Genomic DNA, 25,047 nt, shown 5'->3' with positions numbered 1-25,047 from the left:
TCTGTATATATGGCTACTAATGTATCACTGTTAAAGTTACCATGTAGTTTTTTACTAATAGACTATTTATATTAAGTTCTAACATGAAGATTCACAATGTACTGTATCAACTACGTATAATCGATCCATTAATCTAGCTTTGTAATTCTGTAAACGAAAGTCCCATTGGAGGACCTTTCTTGATAGAAAATATATTCAATTATTCCAAGTAAAATTACGTTATTTTATTTCTGGTAAATAAGAAGCATAATGCTTAAGTTTTCACTAATACGCCAATTTTTATTTAATCAATAAAAGTAGCAATTAACTTTTAATTTTTGCTATTGTTTGAAATATACTTAGTAAATAGCATTTATTTTCTCCTATTGAAAGATATAATGTTAAAAGTTCTGCACAGTGACAAAGTTGGTTAGTAAATGTACTGAAGGTGTTTAATTGTTAAGAGTCATAATCTACATGTTAAAGAGACTATTTAATAGAGTAGTCAGGCGTAATATTTCCAGATAGAAAAAAAAGTCACTTTTATAAATTGTAAGGAATGCTAATTTTAATATTACCTACGTTATGTAACTCTAAGTGAAATGTTGTAAGGATCCCTCGCTGTCTGTGCAAAATAATCATAAGGGAACTGTAATCAACTCTAGCTTCCTGGGCGGGATAGATAACATTTTTGCTTTCACGTGCCTTTATTTCATTCGTTTGTGAAGAAGTTTGAAATGATGAGAAACAATAGACTACTATTAGTCATATATTAACTTTCCAATTATTAGCTGAGTCTACTAGCGAATAGATACATCTAAACATTTTTTTTCTTGAAAATCCTGTCATTCTACGAAAGCTGTAACAAAAATCTGCTATTTTTTTCTCTTTCAGGTTATAACTGTTTATTTGGAATGTGAAAATTGAGAACAAGGCTGATTTCATACTTCCTAAAATGTTGGAAAAGTTCTTTGAAATTCATTTTCTCATGAAAAGTAAAAACAGCCGTTGTTGACTGGAAAATAAAATACATCATTCTCTGCAGCTAGCAATCAGCTCATGTCGAAATATGTGCTAATAATGTCTCAAAATATTTAGTTGAAAAATTATTCATTTTTCAGGCTTGTAACATGTCTAAATTTACAAGTGTTAAGAACAATGCGGGTTTGTCAGTAACTTTGTTAGACCAAGTAAAATAATGAATTCTTCCAATTGTTGAGGTTCAAGTAAATTAATTAATTCTTCCTATTGTTGAGGTTATACTTGTTTGGCAGTAGAATGAACTGTAAAGCAAAACTTTAACCCTGTGTTTTCACAGTATCTCAGGATTGTTTGCTTTTGTTTTCACATTATCTCTGGATTGTTTACTTTTTATTTAAACTGAGAAGTAAGTTCTAGAAGTTATTTTCAATACTTCAATAACGTTTGTTTTCTTCTCTGGCACATAAGATTTTGTAAGTTACTTATGAAACTCAATCTAACACAGTTTAATATTTCGTAATTTTAATTCTTCAAAAGTTTTTATTTGTATTTGTGACTTGATAATAATTTTTGCTATTGTATATTGTACGGAAGCACAATGGGAAAAGCACAGATCAGTATTTGATCCGAGAAGAGAAGTATTTCTGATATTACGAGAATATTTTCGTTTCATATAAATTATCTAAACGAGGATTAATCTAAAAATACTTCATGTAGCGAATTCAACATAGAAGTATTTATGAAATCGTAACTTACCGTGGCATTTATTAAAACTGTGCACACTTTCTGGGCTGTGCGAATAGGATTAGGGTTCATAGGTACAGTTTCAGCGTAAAGAGCGTACCCTGGCGGCAAAATGTGTTCGTTGGAAATGTTTTCGATTACTTGGGTAAAGTAATCAGTGTTGTCACCAGGACTAAGAACTGCGCCGATTTTGAAAATCTCAGAGTTTTCAAATGCTATAGCAAAGCTACCAATAGAGTGATCCTGTTGGTGAGCGGAGAGCAAGATACAAAAAAAGACAGTTTGAAGCGCCCTCTGTACGACCGATTGAGAGGTTGGTATATTTTTCATATGAAGAAACCCCGAATGAGCAGCAAGTGCCATTGTTGAGGCAAACAAAGAAACACAGTCATAAACAATTTTCAGAAGGTCTTCTCAGTGAAACTGTGAACATCGTCAACTGAAAGACAAGAAAATAAAAATAATGGTAAATAAATCAACCTCATTTCTAAATAAACTCACGTGATCTCATAAACTTACAATTACGCGCGATTAAAGAGTGTCAGATGTTAGAGTGTTAATTTTCTCATGATATCTTATTTTTAAATTTATCTAATAAGATGCTAGAAGAACACTGGAACAAAAGTGCATGTAAATAATATTAACCGTTTAAACATTCAAATATAATTTAACCGACATGTTATTACATTATTACAGATTTTCAAGTTTATGACAAATATGTAAAATATTTATTTAACCACAAATAATTTACAACGATTAAAAGCGTTATCTGAAGGTCGCGGATTTGAATCGCCGTCACACCAAACATACTCGTCCTTTCAGCCTTGGAGGCGTTATAATGTATCGTTCAATCACACTATTGGTTGATAAACGAGTAGCCCAAAAGTTGGAGGTATGTGGTGATGACTAGTTGTCTTCCCTCTAGTCTTACACTGCTAAATTATGGACGGCTAGCACAGATAGCCCTCTTGTAGCTTTGCGCGAAATTCAAAACAAACAAACATTTATAAAATTGCTGTAATTTCTAGTTTTTATTTAATACTTTTTTTACTCTAATAACAACACATCTGAAAATTGTACAAACGTTATAAAACTACTGCTAAACGATCCAAGTATGAACCAGGGAACTGAACATAGTTATTAATCCAAATTAATTATGGTATCGCACACTAAATAAATACTTAGATTAAATACGTAAGTGTTTTCACTTTATTATTGTATAAACTAAGATCATTAATGCGGTCGTTAAAAAATTCTGAACTTTAAAGACAGTCCAACATTATTGATAATATGTATATAATATAACATAACTGTAATACCTATAATAATTTAAATCACATCATCTTTACTGACCTAATACGATTTTCGTAAATAGTCATAACAGCGTTTCACAATACCTTGTTAGTTGCACCTCGCTACGAAGAGTTTGTAGTTAGGCTTTTGTTCTGTTTGTTTTTGAATTTCACGCAAAGCTACACAAGGACTATCTGCGTTAGCCGTCCCTAATTTAGCAGTGTAAGACAAGAGGGAAGGCAGCTAGTCATCACCATCAACCGCGAACTCTTGGGCTTCTCTTTTACCAACGAATGGTGGGATTGAGCGAAACGTTATAACGTCCCCAAGGGCGAGCATGTTTGGTGCGACGGGGATTCGGACCCACGACCTTCAGATTATGAGTCGAACGCCTTAGCACACCTGGCTATGCCGGGCCTGTAGTTAAGCATACTTCTGCAAATATTGCAAAGAAACTTTACTTTCAGTTCCAGTCTTAGGTGAAACTTCATTTAAAAAGGAAGGTATTTCACGATGTATAACACCTTAGTTATTGAAAATGGTATTCATAATGATAATAATAATATTTGTGAAACATTACAACACAATGAGGACCGACAAGACTCTCATCATCCTAAGATCTTCTTTCTCAGAAACAACTGAACGAAATAATATTTAAGCTAAGACTCGTGTACTGTAGCCCAGCCAGTTAATAAGCTTTGGTATTAATCGAAAATAGGTTTAGTCAGCAGTGACATACAACTAATAAGTCGAAAAATTTCTTCAAGTAAAGAATCGCGTAAATTACATTACTATCATTGTAACCGTGAAGTCACTTCGCATACGTACCGTTATTAAATGGCAAGTTTCACTACTTCATGAGTTTTACACCATACGACAAGCTAACGCTGCTTGATAATTACGTAAAGTCTGTGGAGCAAAAAAACATCCAAAACAAATAAAGATGTTAGACCCAGCACCTATGTGTTTATTAAATTAAAAGGCTCAGATTTCACGTGGTCCTATGCGAAAAACGATTTAAATATCACCTCCATTTACATTCTTTTGTTTTATAAAATCTACAAGACAGAGAATAGAAAGCTTCATTTTCCTATTAACAGAAATTAACAAAATTCATTAACTTCAATTTTGTTGTTTTAGTTATGTTTGTTTTTAACTTTTCTATATGTTTATTATTTTGTCTGATTAACTCTTTTGGTAACAAAATAATCCTATTTTTTATGTGTAACTGATTTGCTGTTATGCATATATTTTAACATCTGTGTTTATTTCAGTTTGATACATGTGGCATATATTATTGGATGTGTATTGTGCAAGTCCAGCCCGTGCTGTAAACTTGTAGAAGATTCTAGAGAGTAAGAATCAACAATATACGTTTTACGTATCTTCGAATATTGTTGCCAAATGAATTTTTGAAAAAGTCTCCTAAAAACGTTTTTAAATTGACGTACCCAGACAATATAATATTGTTGGTCTGCTACAGTCGGTATACTATAAGCCTCTAAAGTTATAATTGTGGCAAACGCTTATTAATCGAAAAACTACAGATATTTAACTAAGAACGTTTTTAAATTTCGAACATCACCAATTTCAGTGAATTAACTTCGGATGTTAATATTTTTAGGAAGACATTAAATATTTTCGTCTCTAAAGAACCAACTTGTAAGCAGCGTTAGGCCAGTCAAAAAATAGACAGCTAGCTAGCTCAAGCGAACGGTAACAATACAAACTCAGAATTAATTCGCTCGTCGGGGACCTGTACCGTCGATAAAATATTCATTTCCAGGCCATATAGAAGACTGAGTATTGTTTGTGAGTGTGTAAAAACTTCTGTATATAAGTCATTATTTGTAAATTATATTCTATTTATTATAAATTGTAGTGTTGTTTGTATATAAAAATATATTTGTGTTAAGAAAGAAAATTGCGTGCATCAATCTTGTTGGTAAATGTTATAAATTTAATATATATCGACACTTAATTAACTTCTAAATTCAAATACATGGTTATGTGAAATCGTAATATGTAACGTACGTAGCATAATAAATGGGAGAATCATCCGAGATAAATCATAATACGAAACATATTTAACACATACGTATTTTGGCAGCAATTTAATTTTGTTTCTTATGTAACAAAATAATATTTTTGTTTCATCCTCGATCCTTCTTGGTATTACATTATAACAACAACAACATATATATCGTATATTTTTTAACAATGCTTTTCACATTAATAATACATAATATTATTACGTTTCTCATGCACTGGTTAATGTGTAAAATTAGATGTATTTTAACAAGACAGTCCTCATATTTTTAAGTGTATATATATATATATATATATCTGTGTGTGTGTATGTATATATATACATATATATAATTTTCTCATTATTTTTCAAACATTATCATTATCACGATAATCAGATTACCAGTGAAAGTAATCTGAAGATAACTAGAGGCCGAGAAGTTCATTCATTGTTCAGGTGTACCTAATTCGCTGACGTCTATCAATTCGTTGATGGTTTTTGCTCCACTCGTTTGGTATTCCAATAGCTGCTTCTGTTACACACAAGATTTTGCGCTCTAACACCATCGGTCCGTTTCTTCTTCGTAGCTAGCACGATGATGACGTCAGATCATCGCTTCCTTGGCAAGTAAGGTTTTCATCATAACTGAAATAGGGAATTATATCTTGTTTGTATTTTTATTGTGTTTTTCGTTGATGTATATCGTCTAGCATGTGACATTCATATATAAATATATCTTCATTTTTTAAAAAATAAATTAATTTTGTATTTTGTGATAAACTTAAGTAATTCTTTAATATTTGTCGTATCCAGAAATTCTTATACATGTGTACTTAAAGTATTGTGTATTTTATTTGAAAAGGAAGTAAGAAATGGTGGAAGTTATTTCAGTGTTATTGGAGTAACATGTGCTTATATTACAGCCGAAGAGTTTCACATTTCCGTAACTGAGAAAAAAAGAAAGTCTGGTGTTTCTGATGAAGGTGTATTTATCAGAGTGAGAGATTTAACGGGTGATATTTAATTTTGTAGTTAGAACTGTTTAAAGCCTTTAAGATCTGGTTCTGAGTGCTAGACCCTCGTTCGCAGCAGTGGAAAACAAATAAAATGTAGTTGCACTGCAATTATTTACTATTCGTACCGGAAACCCATCTTAGTCTATTTAAGAGCAATGCGTTCAGACCGGAAACCCATCTTGGATTACTTCACAATAATGCCTTTACTTTGTTTCTTTGTTTTGAATTTCGCGTAAAGCTAAACGAGGGCTATCTGCGCTAGTCGTCCCTAATTTAGCGGTGTAAAACTAAAGAGAATGCAGCTAGTCATCACTACCCACCGCCAACTCTTGAGCTACTCTTTCACCAACGAATAGTGGGATTTACCGTCACTTTATAACGCCCACACGGCTGAAAGGGCGAGCATGTTTGGTGCGATGGGGATTCGAACTAGCGACCTTCATATTACGAGTCGAACGCCGTAACCCACATGGCCATGCCGGGCGAAGCAATGAATTTAGACCAGAACCCGTCTTGGATTAGTTAAAAGAAATTCGTTTAAACTGGAAACTCCGAAAACCCACATTGGATTTCTTCAGACCAATGTGTTTGGAATTGCAATGAGCCTTTTTTGCGATGTTTTATCACCCTCGTTACAGAGAAAAGAAATTAGGCTTCGCCAATTCATTATTTGTTTTCAGAATCTAGACTGCTACGTAAAAGAGTAAAATGAGTACTTTGGTTAAATTAAACAAATTAGAGCGTACTTCGCAGTAATCTAAATTAATTATTCAGCGTATTGTGGTTCAATCGGTAACTATTCTATATTTGGTGGCAATTATTTTATCAGATTTTTTTATCTATAATCCTTTATTTGTTTTACTAATACAAATATTCACTTTAAATAACTGGTGACGAGTAAAGCTAATAAAGTATATTGTTGTTATTGTAGAACTATTTTGTGCCTATAAGGAACCTAAATGTCATTTCAAACCACATTATTTTTACTCTTATCTTTCTGTATGAAAAATAATTTAAGAAAGCAAATCCTTTTTCATAATTATTCATTAAAACATAGTTTAAAAAGTGAGCAAAGACACTTTATGGAAATTATGAATATAGTGATTTCTAAAACAACCGATTTTTGTTTTACCGGCCATCACATGGCTTTATTTATAATTCAATTCTTTGTAAACAATTTACATTTTTATATGTTATAATTTATCTCGGACGAATCTCCGATTTATTATGTTACTTACACTACGTTTTAACATTTGAAAATTGCCAGAAGTTTTCATTTCAATTTAGAAGTTAATTGAATGTCAATATGTAACAATAATGTTTAACGGGTAACCTATCTCTCGCTTTTCACACGCGAGTTTTTCACAGACGAAGGTACGTAATACCTTCGTAGAAATATTAACGTTCGAAGTTAATTTTCTGAAATTGAACGGTTTGTAATGTTTCTGGTCAAATATCTGTAGTTTCACGATTGATAAGCGTTTATAACAATTACAGCTTCCGGGATTTATAGTATAGTAACTGTGCCAAAGCAACAATATTATGAAAATTATAATTATCTATTGGCGCGTCGATTTATAAACTTTAGGCGAAATTCCCAAATGTTCTGTAGGCAACAATGTAAAACATATATTTTGATTCTTACAATAGAAAATTTTATACAAATTTAGAGAACAGGCGATACTTGTGCAATACACATTTAACAATATTTAACAAGTTACGGGTATTTCTAAATATTTGTTAAACTGAAAGCCCGGCATGGCCAGGTGGGTTAAGGCGTTCGATTCGTCATCTGAGGGTCGCGGGTTCAAATTGTTGTCACACCAAACATGCTCGCCCTTTCAGCCGTGTAATGTTACGGTCAATCCCACTATTCGTTGGTAAAAGAGTAGCCAAAGAGTTGGCGGTGGGTGGTGATGACTAGCCCAACTCCCTCTGGTCTTAAACTGCTAAATTAGGGACGACTAGCGCAGCTAGCCCTCGTGTAGGTTTGCGAGAAATTCAAACAAAGAAAAACAAACAATTAAACTTAAACAGACACAGATATTAAAATAATACTAAATTCGTTACAACATATTTGAGTGTTCAATTTCTTTGCAACCGGAACATTGTTTATTACTTTTAAGTAGCAGCAGTTGAGAGAAATGATTCATTACTTGTAAGAGTGTTTCAAATAATAAAAGAATCATCAGTTTTATAGAACCACGATATGTTGGCTAGTTTAACAGTTTCTTTCCTAGAACGTTCCTAAATCGCTGAACACTGTGAAGGTGTACGTTCTCCTTCATTAGAAGACAGTGCTGACCTTCTTCTGTGTGTGGCAACACTAGTTGTTGTAAAATTGCATTCTTATATTGTATGGCATTCATAGTGCCATGTTTAATTTTCAACGGTTGTTGTGACCTCTCATACTTATATCTGCCCACATCAGTATACTATTTCTTTGGTGCATTTTGGGTTGGATCTGATCTCGAATAATCTCCGAATGTGCACATGGCTCGTGTCTGACTGCAGTGTAAAACCCTATTCTCGAAGCAACTGAAGATAGGTTGTTTTGTGACGATAAATAAGAATAACCACGTCATTATCTGGTCGTTAGGTTTATTTATCGTCAAGTTGCTGCTCTGAAGTATTGCTTCAGTTGAGAAGATGAAAACCAATTGTTACTTCGAGCACATTGAACAAATAGTCGTCACTCTGGCGTTTCATGGACTATATTCATACCTCTGGTCAACGATATTGATGATAAAAAAGCGAGATATGGTGTGTGAAACTTGTAACCATTCTGTAATAATCTGCTACGTGTGGCTAATTTCTAGTCACTCTATAGTCCCCAGTAGAAACGTCTTCATTGACGTCCTAGCATGTTTCAGTCTTCATCAGTCTCTTTATACTCTGAGCTGTAGTTTAAATCGTTACTGTAGGATATGCTGTGTTTCCTCCATTTTTCTACACAACTTTACTGAAATATACATATAAGATTAACGACACTTCTTACTGACAACGATTCCAATGAAATTGTTTAATAACAGTAATTAGAGTAATTAAAACTCTGACTATTCCTTAATCACTTGACCAATGTACTTACAACTTTAATCATACATTGAAATACGTACTTAAAAATAAATGGAAGTAAGCAGAAGTGTAAAGAAAGTTAGTAATATTATGTTGGGCCCGGCATGGCCAGGTGAGTTAAGGTGTTCGACTCGTAATCTGAGGGTCGCGGGTTCGAATCCCCGTCGCACCAAACATGCTTCCCCTTTCAGCCGTGGGGGCGTCATAATGTGACGGTCAATCCCATTATTCGTAAGTAAAAGAGTAATCCAAGAGATGGCGGTGGATAATGATGACTAGCTGCCTTCCCTCTAGTCTTACGCTGCTGAATTAGGGACGGCTAGCGCAGATAGTCGTCGTGCAGCTTTGCGCGAAATTAAAAAAAAAAAAGAAACATATTACGTTACGGTTGATGTTGTAAACACTTTCAAAGTTATCAACATTCGATAAAGAATGGCGTTTATTAACATATTTGTATATCAAACCAGTTTGTTTCTATCGTAATTTCTAGAAAGCAGATATTTTCAATATTCTCAGAATTAATTTTGAGTTGATATTGTTACCGTTCGCTTAAGCTAATTAGCTATCTGTTCTTAGCTGACCCCGCACCGCTTACAAGCTGATTTTTTACCGACGAAGATATTTAATTCCCTTGTAGAAATACTAACGTCTGAAGTTAATTATTCACTGACGTTTGTAATGTTTGAAATTTATAAACGTTTCTGGTCCAATATCTGTTATTTTTCGATTAATAAGCGTTAATCACAATTATAACTTCCGAGGGTTATAGTTTACTGGCTGTAGCATACCAAACGGTAATCCGTCTCTCGACGCGTCAGTTTATATATTTTAAGGCTAGATTCTCGAACGTTGAACAGTATTAGAAGACAGGTTAGTGTTTTCGTAAAGCATATATTGTTGAATCTTACACTCGAGAATCTTTTACAAATTTATAGAATAAATAGGACTTGCGCAATACACATCCAACAATATACGACACATGCACCAAACTGAAACAAACTCAGATATTAAAATTAGATGCACAACAGCAAATCCGTTACAAGTATAGCACTTAAAAAGAGCTCTTACAAGAATAGTTATATACAGAGCTCATATGCATAAAAGTCCCAAATAGTTCATTTCATGATACCTAATTGAGAAGGTATTTGTTTGTTTGCATACGTGTCCTACAATAAGTGGCATTGTATTTTTGAGTGTTCTCTATCGATTTCCACTTGAAAAAAAGCAAAAAATTACCAAATCTTATAACACATATCACTGATATCTTAAAGTGAATAAAAAGAATTTTGTTTGCAAAAAAAATGTTACCTGGATATATAAAATATGGAGGTCGTGAGAATAAATCCAGTTTCTTATAAATCAACAAAATATTATGATATGCATCAACGGAGTAGAAAATTAGACGACTTCTACGATATTTTATTGTGCTTATGGCACAAAGAACAAACGGATGTCTTTACACTTATTGGAAGTAAACTACATACAAACACGCGTACTGAACTAAGTCTTTAACCTTTAGCTGTGTTACACAATAAAGAGAGTGTGGGTCAAACTGTACAACATCAACAACCTACAATACAGAAAAGTTCCAATCGTTTCCAGTAAAATCTTCATTCTTATATCTTGTTATACGGAGCTCAAGGGACTAAAACTAGCAATCCACTTGCATATGTCGTGAAGTCAGATCAGCGAATAGAGAAACGCATCAGAAGCTACTGTCAATCCCTAAACAAATAACCGAAGACGCAGCGGTGCTATTAAAGTCTCGTCTTAAATGTCACGTAAGCTGGTAAGTATGTGTTTCCTGTCACCCTCGCCCATACGAAATAATGAGCACTCACAAAACGCTGCCTTTACCAGTGTCTCGTATGTGTAAAGGAAATTTCGAAGATAAAGGCAGGCAAAGTGCAGAAAGTGCTCTTCACAGTTAAAGCCTTAGAAGTTTGTACTTTTTTATTTTTCCACTAGTATAACATGGCACATAGAAAGCACAGTCGAGACAATAAATATATCTTTATGAAAGTGAGTGTCATCTACTGTTATATACCTTCAGGATGTTTACGACAGGAAAAATTAGTCATTTATGACCAATAATATCCGAATACCAGAACACTAATAAGGTGTAGCTAAGAAAAGGCTCGACTGATATTTATAAATGTATTGAGTCGTGAACCTGACGATAACCGAAGAAGGTCGAAACGTTGTTCGCTCCTCTACATAGTGCTTTCTCTACTCATACCAGCCGTTTTTACATATATATGAGTCGTCTGTTGATATTAAATTACTAAAGTCAGTATACTTTATTTGCAAAGACCATCTTCAGAAAATAACAATCACGTTGAAATACCTGACGCATAAAACAAAGTATTTTTGTGTTATATTGATGAAGTTTATCACAATAATTTCTCTTTGCTTAGTAAAATTAAAGGAAACGTTTACGTAGTCTAACATATTTGGTTGAATACGTACGTTGTGTCAAGGCTGATATATTTTGTAACACACCAGGTTCGATATGTAACTAGTGTAGTGTGTGTATAGATAGTATGATGTATATTGTTGCACATAAGGTTCGTACAAAAATAGTGTTGTATGTGAAGCTGATAGATGTTGTAGCATACCGGGTTTAATATGTAAATAATGTAGTGTGAGTAGACATTGGTATATATTGTAGCATGTCAAGTTTAATAGGTAAATAGTGTAGTGTGTGTTAAAGGCTGATTGATATTTCGTTTAGAGTAAGTTTTGTACTCCAACCGAAACTAAAAATCACTCTGATACTCAATATAGCTAGTTAAGTATACTTTTATAAGACTTTTCCTTATGAATTGTATAATGCATTATTAAGTTAGATACATTTACTATTAATAATATTTTCGGCCACAATACCACAAATAACTTACAAGATTCAGCTAGCTCAAGGGCTTCTGTTAGTGTTAAATACATATATTATGTTAACAATGTAAAACAAACAAGCTCTATAATACAAATATAAAGATCTATTAAGCGGTTTAATTATCACTGTTAATGAAAGTAACAATTAATGCATAATCTAGTATGATTTATTTACGGACTATTGGCCCGGCATGGCCAAGTGTGTTAAGGCGTTCGACTCGTAATCCGAGGGTCGCGGTTTCGAATCCCTGTCGCATCAAACCTGCTCGCCCTTTCAACGGTGGGGGCGTTATAATGTGACGATCAATCCCAGTATTCGTTGGTAAAAGAGTAGTCCAAGAGTTGGCGGTGGCTGGTGATGATTAGTTGCCTTCTCTCTCGTCTTACACTGCTAAATTAGGGACGGCTAGCGAAGATAGCCCTCGAGTAGCTTTGCGCGAAATTCCAAAAAGAAACAAACAATTTACGGACTACCGAGAAACTAGCAATTAGTCTCAACTATAAGTGTAGATTTTACACAAGTAAAACATGCCTGATTGTTTCCCTTAATTTTCACTAACACGTCTTTTGTCCTTAGCCTACTCAGTCTCATTCCCCATAAGGTTTATGCTGATACTGAAAATATAATAAGCTTCTATTGAATGTACTGTCTTTTTCTTCGCGCATTTATTTTGTGTAAACTTAGAAAGGGACACAATTTGAAAACGTTATGTCTACAGCATTCAGGTTTATAAGTAAAAGTCAGCAGTGAAAATCTTAGATTCATTCAAAACCCTAGTGGCTCAGAGGTGAGTCTGAAGGCTTAGAAAGATAAAAAAAACAACACAATTTTGATACCCATAATTAGTACAGTGCAAACAGCCCATTGTGTAGCTTTGTGCGTAATAATCAACAAAGAAAACAAAAGTCTATTAGTCGGTAATACATGATAATATCTATCTTATCAGCTGGTTAATAAGCCTCTTAGATTTTCACATTTTAATTTCTCCTTCTATATCTAGAAAAGTGTCCTCTGGCATAATTACGGTTTTTGTTGTTATTTTATGTTATTCTTTGTAAGTAGAATTGTTGGTTTAGAAAAAAACTAATCATCAAAATCCCTTGTAGAAAATTTTCTCAACATAAAAAACAATATTTCAACCATTAGTTTTGATGTTTAGCACAGCTAAGTTCAAAAGTTTAACAGATTTGATTGATAATATGGATATATAATTTAAAAGAAAAAAAGATTAAATTCATATATAAGTAAACGTAAAAGAAATACTAAACCTTGGATTACGAAGAAAAAAGGCAGAAATTAACGGGTTAAAAAGCATCTAAAACTACACCTTAGTTATTAAACATTCGGAAAAATAACGAGTTCTTATATCCTGTTGGTGCAGAAACAGCAAAAGTACTAAATCTGAAAAAATGAAAGTAAAACAACGTTGGAAAATTCATGATCTGAAAATAGAACTTCAGCTAATACAACCTTTAAGCTCTTGACCATGATAAACGTATCTTTAGTGACATCAAGGTTCGGGTTAGTGTTTGTAAATCGCTTTTATAATAAACCATTTGCCATCTATAAGTTTAAACACAAGTTTTTAAACAGAATCACAGGAACAGAGAACAAGCGAAAGAGTTCTTGCCTCTTAAGTAGCGGGATTTATCGAGTTTCAAATGAACAATTAAATTTCTATTTAGAGAATTTAAATTTTCATTTTTCAAAAATAAGAACGAATATTCTGAAGTAGCGTTAGCTACTCAACAATAATAATACTTTTCGTGCGGATTTGTTTGTTTTGGAATTTCGCACAAAGCTACTCGAGAGCTATCTGTGCTAGCCGACCCTAATTTAGCAGTGTAAGACTAAAGGGAAGGCAGCTAGTCATCACAACCCACCGCCAACTCTTGGGCTAATCTTTTACCAACGAATAGTGGTATTGACCGTCACATTATAACGCCCCCACGGCTGGGAGGGCGAGCATGTTTGGCGCGATGCGGGCGAGAACCCGCGACCCTCGGATTACGAGTCGCACGCCTTACGCGCTAGGCCATGCCAGGCCCTTTCGTGCGGAAATGATATCAGATATTTCCAGATTGTTGATATTCATTGTATGTGACATAATAAAATTCCTAGTCCACTGCAATTTGAGGTTTTACTTCTTGTACTAATTTGCTTAACAGGAAAAACAGTTTTACAGAAATAGTTAACATACTTTGCATTCCTGTCACATCAGTCAAACTCGAAATGGAAAAAAAAAAAGTTTGAGTTTTCTTACACTTGAAATTCGCGATAAAAAAGAATTTTTATAACTTTAAATACAATTTATTTATTTATTTTTTCTTTTTAAGAAAATGATTATTACATAAAGCTGACAAATTAATAAATAAAAATAACGATATTGATTAGAAAATGTTCACATTATTGGACATGTGAAATACCTAATTAAATATATTTTGTCACATATTACTTATACGAACTTGTAATTGGGAATAATTAATTAAAATTATGATGACATAAACTCAATATTATATTAAACTTGCTCAGACATTTCAGTGAGAATTAGAATGCAACTTCTTAATATCTACTAATTATTTCTGATGAGACTCAAAACACAAAGGAATACCTTTCTGAAAAAATACTGGGTCAGAAAACATTCGAAACTCTTTTGGTTGATTCAAAGTAAATAAATGAGAAGGAAACAGAAAAAGTCTAGAGAATTGATCTGATCATTTCTCAGCATGAATCTTTAGCAGCTTTTCGTATTAAAGAATTTAATCAAAATCTCTAATGATTTAGTAAACGTTTTAACAACATTATTGCTTTGTTTTGTTTCAGCTATTTTTTGATGTGTTATAATGAGATGATTGCTTGGTGAAGAGAAGTAAAGGATAGCCAGCATCTTAGACCAGAATGTGAAAGTAACGTTACTAAATTACAAGTAAACGTTTAATAAGGCTCATTTATATATTAGCATTCTTGGCTACGCGAGAAAGTTTCACGCGACGGTTTTCTTCAACTTAAGCAATTTTCATTAACTCGTCTTGAAGCAGTCTTTTCCCCAATGTAGCACAACGTAAGCCTAAGACTTTACAGTGCTAAAAATAGCACTTTTGTATAGTTTTGTGCTTAATAAAGAAAAACAAATTTCTTAAGCAAGTACTATGAATAGCACTGTATAAAATGTTCAACAACTTTGATGTGGTGACTACATACTTATCAAAAGTAGGCTTATTATCCTAAATCAATTAAGTTACGTTTGGAATAAAAATAGTTTTAAGTTACTATATTTCAAGGCGTAAAATCAGTTATATGTAATAAATTTTTACCTTGCTTTTCCATTTCATAAGCACTAAAATTTCAAACGAAAAATCAACAGTCATTAGTAATTAGCGTGTCGCCTCATGGATTTACACATCTATTGTTCACTTTCCGTTACCGCCAAAAACATGTGTCGGCTTTAGGGCTTTAGGTACGATATATATCCCATTGTTGGATCAGACAAGAGCAGCCCAAACGTTGGTATTAGGTGCTTGCGTATGGTTGGTTATCTTCCCTGTGATCTCTTGTTTCAAAGATGATCAAGATGATTCTTGAATACTTACGCGTGAATAATCAAAGACAATCAAACAAGGCCACCGACCAGCAAAAGCTGGAACTGTATTCATATTATAATGTCCATTAAACTATGAACATCAGTTTTTAATAGCAATATCGTCTCTAAAGTTAATAGAAGCATGTTTCTTATATTTTCGAATTCTCACACAAATGCAGGGGCAAATGTTTAAAGAAAAAATATCCAAAAGACGATACCTTTCACTCTCATCGTACATTTTGATTTTATGATAATATAATGTTATTTTTTGCGTAATCAGTTACAAAATTTTAATTTTTATCACCGAATTACATTTGTGAAAGTTTCAAATATTTTATATCCTGTGTTGTACTTGCCTCGGATGAGGCAGATACGTTAGTGGTAGGAACAACGATACGTTTGGCCAAGTGTTTGCGTGTGGATGACATAGGTACAAATAAATACATATACGTTTTAACAAAAAAAAAATTATTTCGTAGTAATTTTCCTTAATATCAGAGGTCGCTCGCCTCACTAATATCAAATTATAGATTAGATTGCTTCCCTGAAGCTCTTTTGAGTCGACGGTTGATGTATAGAGCAAATTCTTGATGAACAGTCCGCCTCTTGGTAAAACCGTAATTACTTCTGTAACTGATGTCGTGTTATGTCTTTCTTAATTAAGAAATTAAAGATCTTATTTCTCAGAAAATTGGTTTTCGTTGCAGTTAATACTTAGCTACTACATTGAATATGGCATGTCTTAATTACCGATTTATTTTCCACAAGTTTTATGACGATTTCTTTAATAACAAAAACTACTATCATATGCACTGCTGAAAATTTTTCACTATTAATTTTTCAACGGGAAAAAAGATTTTCCTCTCATTTCTGAATAAAAATCCCTCATACTCACGCAACAGCGTATGAGCATGTATTTGATTATTCAATTCTTATCTTTGACTTTATAAGCTTAAAGAACCAGAGTATTTTTACCATATATACGAAGAGCATATTATTTACTGTAAACTATTGCATTGTGAAAATATTTTACATAAATATTTACTCACATGCATGTGAGCTGACAAAGTTAAAGTTTCGAAATGTTTTCACCGCCTGTAAAACTGCACAGAGTGTCGAATTTGTTTAAAATAAGAAATGAAGTTTTCAGTTTTTATTATTTCCCTTAAATATTATTATGTGATCCGTAGGTAATACGTACGTTATCTAAACAAAATAATTAAAAGGTGTTTTCACATCGTGTTACTCACAATCCGTAAAAGAAGTCATGGGAAAATTTATTTTTATTATATCAGTTTTCTTCCTTTAGCGTCAGATTGTTTAGTGAACTGATCCTGTTCATTAGAGATCTATTTCCGCACCTAACGATCTATTCCTCGTGCATGATCACCAATCTGTTCCTGCACTGCTTTTCTTTTACTTTAATGATCTGCTCCTAAACTGTCATCAAGGTAGGTGATGTTTCCATTTTAACTCCTGTTTGTCGACAAGCATTAATCCTGGTTAAGTTTCTTTACATTCATTCTAAGCATTTTTAATGTTTTTAGGAATAGGCTAAAACGTGCATTTTTAATAAGATTATTATTATTATAGAAACATGGATATGTCACAATCCGTTTCGTTACGTACAGTTCACTTTTACTTATAAATCCAACACTGTGACAAACCAAAACAATACGTGTATATATATATATATGTGTGTGTGTGTATACCAACTCTCCGATAGTCTTAACGCAATAATACACCTATAATTGTATAACATACATGTATAGGTCCAACACTTTGATTGTGTTAAAAATATAAACATATATGTATAGATCCAACACTTTGATTGTGTTAAAAATATAAACATATATGTATAGATCCAACATTTTGATTGTGTTAAAAATATAAACATACATGTATAGGTCCAACACTTTGATTGTGTTAAAAATATAAACATATATGTATAGATCCAACACTTTGATTGTGTTAAAAATATAAACATATATGTATAGATCCAACATTTTAATAGCGTTAACAAAACAATAAACGTATGTGCATAGATCCAATGTTCTGATGGCTTTAACAAAATACTACTATTATACCGATCTAAACGTTCTTAAGGTTTTAACATAACATTAAAAGTAGAGATGAATCTAGAAACTCTGATAGATTTACCTTAATGTTTATACACAGTTATTATTTTAGTAAGTTTATCACAACTGTTGCCTCTGTGCAATACAGAAGCTACATTTCGAAATAACTCACTAAACTTACACTGGTACAGACAGAAGAAACAACTCTGAAAATCTTATCACCTTTTTGGTGGTTTATTGTTACGTCTAAGAAAACGCGGATTTCATGTGTGGTTTTCATTCTTGTTGCGTCATTAAATATGTAATATATCGATAAACTTTGTTCGTTTGTTTATTATGCCACATACTTGTACAAATGTAATAGTTTGGTTTCAAAACTTTTAATCGGATTTCATTTGTATGTTTGTTTTTAAACAGAATGTTATAAACATGTCCTGAGTGACGGTAGTGAGCGTCCATATTTTCATTAAAGAACTGCACAATTTAGTAAGATTCTCGTTTGCTGTCAATCTAAACGCCAGTGATTCTTTTACACAGTTTGTGGTGTAATGTGTGCGAACCCCATAAAATTAAATTCAATGATGTGTAACAAGCATAAGTTTGGTCCTTTTCTGTGTTATTTTACGACACTTTTCAAATTACGTTTTATTAATTCATAATATACCCATTAACACTAAACTGTTACTACAAGTGATGTACTAAAATCTAAAAAGAAAAATTAATTGTAACTGTACAGTAGTTAAAGCAATTATTTTCTTATAATTATATTCTAAGTACAGAAAAACTCGTTCATTTTCAAGTTATATCATTAACTTAAAAAGAAAATCAGAAAATCTCAACTTCTGTAATGTAAGGTAACTGCATTTCATGAAAAAGTAATCGAAAGTGAGAGAGGACAAGCGTTGTTAATCGATTTAGCAGAGCTCCGTGTTCATATATATACAGACTAAAGACTGTATTCCTAGTATTCCTCTAAGAACGTGATAATGGAATTTTTTCCGATCCAGCCATTCGTAATTTATAAAATGTGATAAAAAAGAAACAACGAGCAACGTATTGCAACCGTCCTTTTTTACCCATTTTGCTTCTGTGTGTACACAGCAACAATAAAATACAGATAAAGTATATATACTCTAATTTGAAATATGTATATAATGAAAATGCTAAGTTGAAAGGACAATTACTTTTCAACTTTGTAGTACACGACTGGCTCAGGAAAATTGTCTTGTTTTTAATTATATTACAGACATACTTTATACAACTCCCAAGCAATTTAGTAGATAAAAATAGCCATTTATGTCTGAGACCGAGTAGTGTATTCATGCCACAAAACATTGTCTTACAGAGTTGCAAACTGGAAAAATAGAACAGCTTGTGGCTTAAAAACTAGCGCACTCACTTGTGTCTAGTGACGTCAATTGACAACATGATATATATATATATTAGTGAAATTAAATAATTATATCCAGTTGAAGCCAAATGAGTAAACAAAATCATGAGAAAGGACTGCGTTAAAAAACAACAAATCCCAACCTCTGATTAATTATATCTAATCATAAATTTTAAGACATAAACAAAACACATTAAAATTAAACAAAATACGATGCATATTTTTAGAAGGATCCTACGGTATAAGCTACAACGTGGGATTATAGTATGTATCCTAGGTTTTGGAGGTGACTGTATTATTAGGTCCTACCTTGCGGTGGGGATACACCGTCTATTAGTCTTAACCTCCGATTCGCTAGTCTCACATAAGAAGATTAGAAATTAGAAATTAGGAGAGCGACATGTGAGTGCTTAAGCCCACAATGTCCCACATCTATATCACCCTTCACTGCCCGCAGACAGTTGTGGGAAGGTGACTGCTCTCTCAAGTTATAATAAGAAGAAAATAAACATAAAAAGATGAAAAATAAATAAATAAAATAAAAATGAAAATAAGGTACTACCATTTGGAAGTAAGAAAGATAAAGCTTATCTCTTGTAGTTAGCATACCTGCCCCCAATATGGTAAAGGAACTAATTAACACGACATCAGTAAAGTGATAATTTACTGTGGCTGTCGTGCTTTTATATGCGGCTCAAGGTGTACATCCACATAAAGTAGTGCCACGTTCTTAGATGACTTAATTTTTAACCAAAAATACTTTTAGCAATTTTTAGTAGAATTTCTCTGATTTTACTTTTTTTGTATTTATTTAATACATTTTTTATTTATTAGGGAATAATTTAATAATTTTATCTAAAATTTCTTTATTAAATCCATTAATTATTAATTTTCGTATCTGTATATCAGCATTAATAATAAAATATTATAAGTTATTACAAATTTTTCCATATTTGAATAACTGCGAAGTTATAATGTTTATAATGGATGGGTATGGCATAATATGCAAGGAAGGTAAACCATAAATTGGAAAATTAAAATATTTTTCTTTTGTCAAAAGTATTTGTGTTGATATCCTTTTTATCTATTACTTTAATTTTTAAATCTAAATCACGTGTTTTGGTATTAGAAATTGAAGTATTTTTAATTTCTAATTCTTTTGAATAAATGGTATCAATAATATTATATATTTCAGATTTATTTAAGCTAATTTTTAAATAATCAATGTATCTGTAAGTTAAAGTAAAATTATTTGGATCTGCATAGTTTTCAAATGTTTCCCACAACTGTCTGCAGGCGGTGAAGGGTGATATAGATGTGGGACGTTGGAGGCTTGAGCACCCACATCTCGCTCTCCTAATTTCTAAATTTCTAATCTTCTTATGTGAGACTAGTGAATTGGAGGTTAAGACCGATAGACGGTGTATCCCCACCGCAATGTGGGTCCTAATTCTCAGTCACCTCCAAAACCTAGGATACATATTATAATCCATGTTGTAGCTTATACCCGAAGATTCTTTCGAAAATATGCAGAGTGTTTTGTTTATGGCTTAAAGATTTATTATTATAATACATATATATATATATAGTATAGTAAATCTATAAAAATGAGGAGTAATTACAACAAATTTTCTTTCTTAAGTCATTATTATAGAAACAATTTTACACCGTATATTGTGTGTATTTACATATATATATATACATACACATGACTAAATCGTCTCATATACAATATGTAATTACATGGTAACGCACAAATGAAAATTAAAACACTGAAAACATTTGCAGCATTTACACAAAAGCTTGTCCTATACGGTACGAATGTATACGAAATATTTACGCTTAAGAAGTTGGGGTGAGATAATTGAAATTAAAGAGTACTCTCTTTATCAGTGTAATTAACCAGAGAAGGAAGAGAAATACAAAGATACAGAGAGATATGCTGTTAAATATTATGAGCTCTAAAGAATTCTACAACGAGATTGTTTTACGTATTGTTTACTGAAAGTATTAGTACCATTAAGTTACAGTAATAGATAATATAACATTACATACATTAACGCTATCTGTTATATTAACAGTGTTATTGCCATACAGAGTAGTTGTTAACAATACAATTTACTGTCAAATAATTACTTTTATTCATAACGGAGAAGCATGTTTCATTATATCCTCGTAGCATGTTACTTTAATTTTTCATTAAAATAATACAAAAAACGGTTACTTTAACACCTGTAGTAATAATTCTCAGCAGACGGACCTCAAATAAGCCTTGTTGTTCCGTTTATGAACTTTTTTATAGTTTCTTTTCAGTCACTAGAGAATATGTATTGTAACTCGAATTAGCCTTAACAGCCCTACAGTAACGTATTTTAATACATATCCGGAGTTAGTTACAACAACCATAGAGTTACGAGGCTTAATACGCAACCGGAGATAATTCCAAAAATTTTACAGTTGAATAATTCAATACAATAATGGAGTTAATTCTTATAACTACACAGTTACGTAGTACACTACTGGAGCTAGTTTTAAGAATGATACAACTACATATTTTAATACACAGCTATAATTAACTCTAACCATCGCACAGCTATGTAGTTTCAAGATAGTTTTTGGAACTTTCTTGACACTAGATAGCTAACTAATGAATGAATATTTTCCGTAAAATTCTTATTAATGCTGTAAGCGCAGCTTTCAGTTTGATTACTCATCTTTATTTCATTTCTTTAAGTAGCACGCATAACCTTTAGAACGCACTTTCTTCACATCTAAGGTATTTTTCGTCAAATATCATAACTTTTCGTCAATAGACACCAACAAAGCACAGCAAATAAGAAAGTGATACTCGATAGCAACCAACATTAGCAACCTTATTATTCGGAACAAACTTTTACTGTACAAAACCAACCAGATTCTTTAATGTATGTAGTGGTAACAGATTTATAGCTTCCTTTATAATAACGTCACGTAATTTAGACTAACAGTTTTTGTCATCTCCCCCATGCACTTGATACAGCCGTATCAAGCATTATTATTTATGCCAAGTGATTATGCCAGTATTACGTGACGTTAAACGCTCTTTAATTAGGACTATTTCATAAAATTTAGTAAAGTTGTGTTGGAAAGTTGGCAATGAATAATCAATAATCAATAATAGCCGACCACCCGTATGGTTCTTTTGATAACTTCAACCAGAAACTGTTAGTCCAGTTTTCTTGGTCTAGCCAATACTTTTGTATTTACACATCCCTTAACCTTATAGTTTTGCTGCTCTAAATCAGCGTCTTTAATCTCAAGGACAAAAGTTTAAAACGGTCCACTTTTACTCTCAGCAGACATTCCAGGCAGGCAGACGCAAACATTTTTGTCAAATCTGAATGATTTTGTTGTATAAGCTTACACATGTGGTTTTTGTTTACACGAAATAAGATTTTTCATCATAGGTTGGAAAGATCTATCGCCGTAGGAAATTTGAAAAAAAAACTTCCTAAAAGTTAAGTTTGTTTTTCTATAAATGAAAGTTTCCGTACTTTTGACGCGAAGAAAGGAAGAAACTCAATCACACTTGGAAGTGTTATATCTCAGGTATTTCTTAATGGATTGCCTTGAAATTTGGATGTGAAGTAAGAGTCCATTAGAACACATCCACAGTGTGGCATACAAAAGGTGTAATTTCGTTAACCTCTTACGTCTGTTAGTCCTTCAATAGATTGGTTTGGTCGCATGACACACTATCGTGTTTCTTGCTTTTGTGGAGAGATCCTCAGGTAAAGTGTCTAAGGCCTTAGAGGACTACAAGCTCAAAGGATATATCCCTAACAACTATTTCAAAACGGTTGAAAATTCAACCATTATATACATAACAAAATAAGTTCAACTTTGCCCAATAGTGCATTTGCGACCTACCTCACTTGGTCATCCAATATGTAAAAATATGGAAGACGTATCATTGATATGTTTCTAAACATCTTCGGGAAAACATTAGCAAAACTCTGAGGACTTTGGCAGCAGTAATATCTGTGGAAATGTGCACAAATACTAACGCAGTTCAAATCTTAAACTGACGTAGCAACACATAACTGTAAGGTCGTCAAAAAGACAACTATCAGTACGGCATGCATGCCTTGTTCTACATGGGCCAAACGCCTACAAGTGAATATTAAAAAATTTGAAGATTTTAGTAAACAAGAACTTAAAAACTAGTTCAGTGGTAAGTCTATAGACTTATAATTTAAAAATAATAGCTCCATACCCTCGGTGAGCATAACACATCATCTAGCTTTGTACTTAGAAACAAACAAATAAAAAAACCTTCTAATCTAAACAAAAAAATAACAAGCAAATAAAAATAAAACCTTCTAACCTAAACGAAAAAACAAACACCCGTTAGGGTTAATGTAGCATACGCCTACAGAAATTAAATACAAATGGAATCAGTTTCACCTTCAGTTCAGATTATGTGATAATATTTATACAGTTTTGCTTAATCTTTTTTATCTTTTGTTTTCTTTGGAATTTTGCACAAAGCTACTCGAGCGCTATCTGTGCTAGCCGTCCCTAATTTAGCAGTGTAAGACTAGAGGGAAGGCAGCTAGTCATCACCACCCACCGCCAACTCTTGGGTTACTCTTTTACCAACGAAAAGTGGGTTTGACCGTCACATTATAACGCCCCAACGGCTGGGAGTGCGAGCATGTTTGGCGCGTCTCGGGCGCGAAATCGCGACCCTCAGAATACGAAGCGCACGCCTTAACGCGCTAGGCCATGCCAGGCCCTTTGCTTAATCTAATGTACCCTGTATATTTAAAACTTAACCTATCTTGGATTTCTCTGATAAGTAATGTTTATTATAATAATCTTTTACGAATTTATTGACCGCAAACTATTATGATATGTCACTTCTCTTTTTCGCGTTTCATCATACACCCTTTTTAAATCATGGAATATGTTTGGTCATTGTTGAGCTAATTTTGTAAAAATATATTAGAAGATTTTCTTAACTTCTCGCCTAACAATGAATGGTATTTCAAACTATTTTACAAGATAAATCTGCACAGTAAAGGGGAGCCTTTATTACCTTCTTTCTTACACATCTTTGCAGCCAGACGAATGAACCTTGGTCATCGAGTCCAGATTATTAAAGCAAAAGATAACTAGCATACAATATCTCTTTTTAAATGTCATAAAATATCCTCCAAGTTATTCTGTTCACGACTTTTTTATCGTTCATTGAATACAAAAAAAGAAAAGAAATATGTATATATATATATAGTTGAGTTTGATTTTTTTTCGATTTAAGGCGCTGGTTTTAGGGACCATTCCGAAAGGGCGTGGGTTCGAATCCTACTGCTGCCATATAAATTTGGTTATCGTTCACACCACTTGGAAAGCGTCGGTTCTACTCCAATCCCCGAAGCTAAGCAGCGTCGGACCAGGTTACAATTTGAGAGGGTGACCACCTGAGAATACTGGGTGATGATGACATTCTTTCTACGGCCCAGCATGGCCAGGTGGTTAAGGCATTCGACTCCTAATCTGAGGGTCGCGGGTTCGAATCCCCGTCGCATCAAACATGCTCGCCTTTTCAGCCGTGGGGGCGTTATAATGTGACAGTCAATTCCGTTATTCGTTGGTAAAATAGTAGCCGAAGAGTAGGCTGTGGATAGTAATGACTAGCTGCCTTCCTTCTTGTCTTACACTGCTAAATTAAGGACGGCTAGTGCAGATAGTCCTCGCGTTGCTTTGTGCGAACTTTAAAAACAAACAAGTTTGATTTTATCTATCTATCTTCAATTTAAAGTATTCAATAAATGCACTTAAGCTTGTTTGTCACCGAAGGTACGTAAGATAAAAATGTACTCATAGCATTAAGCTAACACAAATATTTTATTCGTGTTCGAAGTATTCAGATAACATTATAAGATGAGAAGCAAATATGTTTTCAAAATCCTCAAATTAGGACAATCTTGTGAACGTTCTTCTGTAC

General features: G+C 33.0%; 1 protein-coding gene across 1 annotated transcript in view; it reads right to left on the bottom strand.

Annotated features, from left to right (window-relative positions):
* LOC143225633 (glutamate [NMDA] receptor subunit 1-like) overlaps positions 1–25,047 on the bottom strand; it is a 111,167-nt gene that overhangs the window by 71,469 nt on the left and 14,651 nt on the right. The window contains exons 2-3 of the mRNA XM_076455405.1: positions 5,429–5,671; positions 1,717–2,143 (exon numbers count right to left, since the gene is read on the bottom strand). Of these exons, the coding sequence (XP_076311520.1) occupies positions 1,717–2,067 (351 nt within the window). The 5' untranslated portion in view covers positions 2,068–2,143; positions 5,429–5,671. The remainder of the gene's footprint in view (positions 1–1,716; positions 2,144–5,428; positions 5,672–25,047) is intronic.

The sequence above is a fragment of the Tachypleus tridentatus genome, chromosome 9, assembly GCF_004210375.1.
Source record: "Tachypleus tridentatus isolate NWPU-2018 chromosome 9, ASM421037v1, whole genome shotgun sequence".
Lineage (NCBI taxonomy): Eukaryota > Metazoa > Arthropoda > Merostomata > Xiphosura > Limulidae > Tachypleus > Tachypleus tridentatus.
Note: the sequence above shows the minus strand (reverse complement) of the source record. Positions and strands in the feature narration are given on the sequence as shown.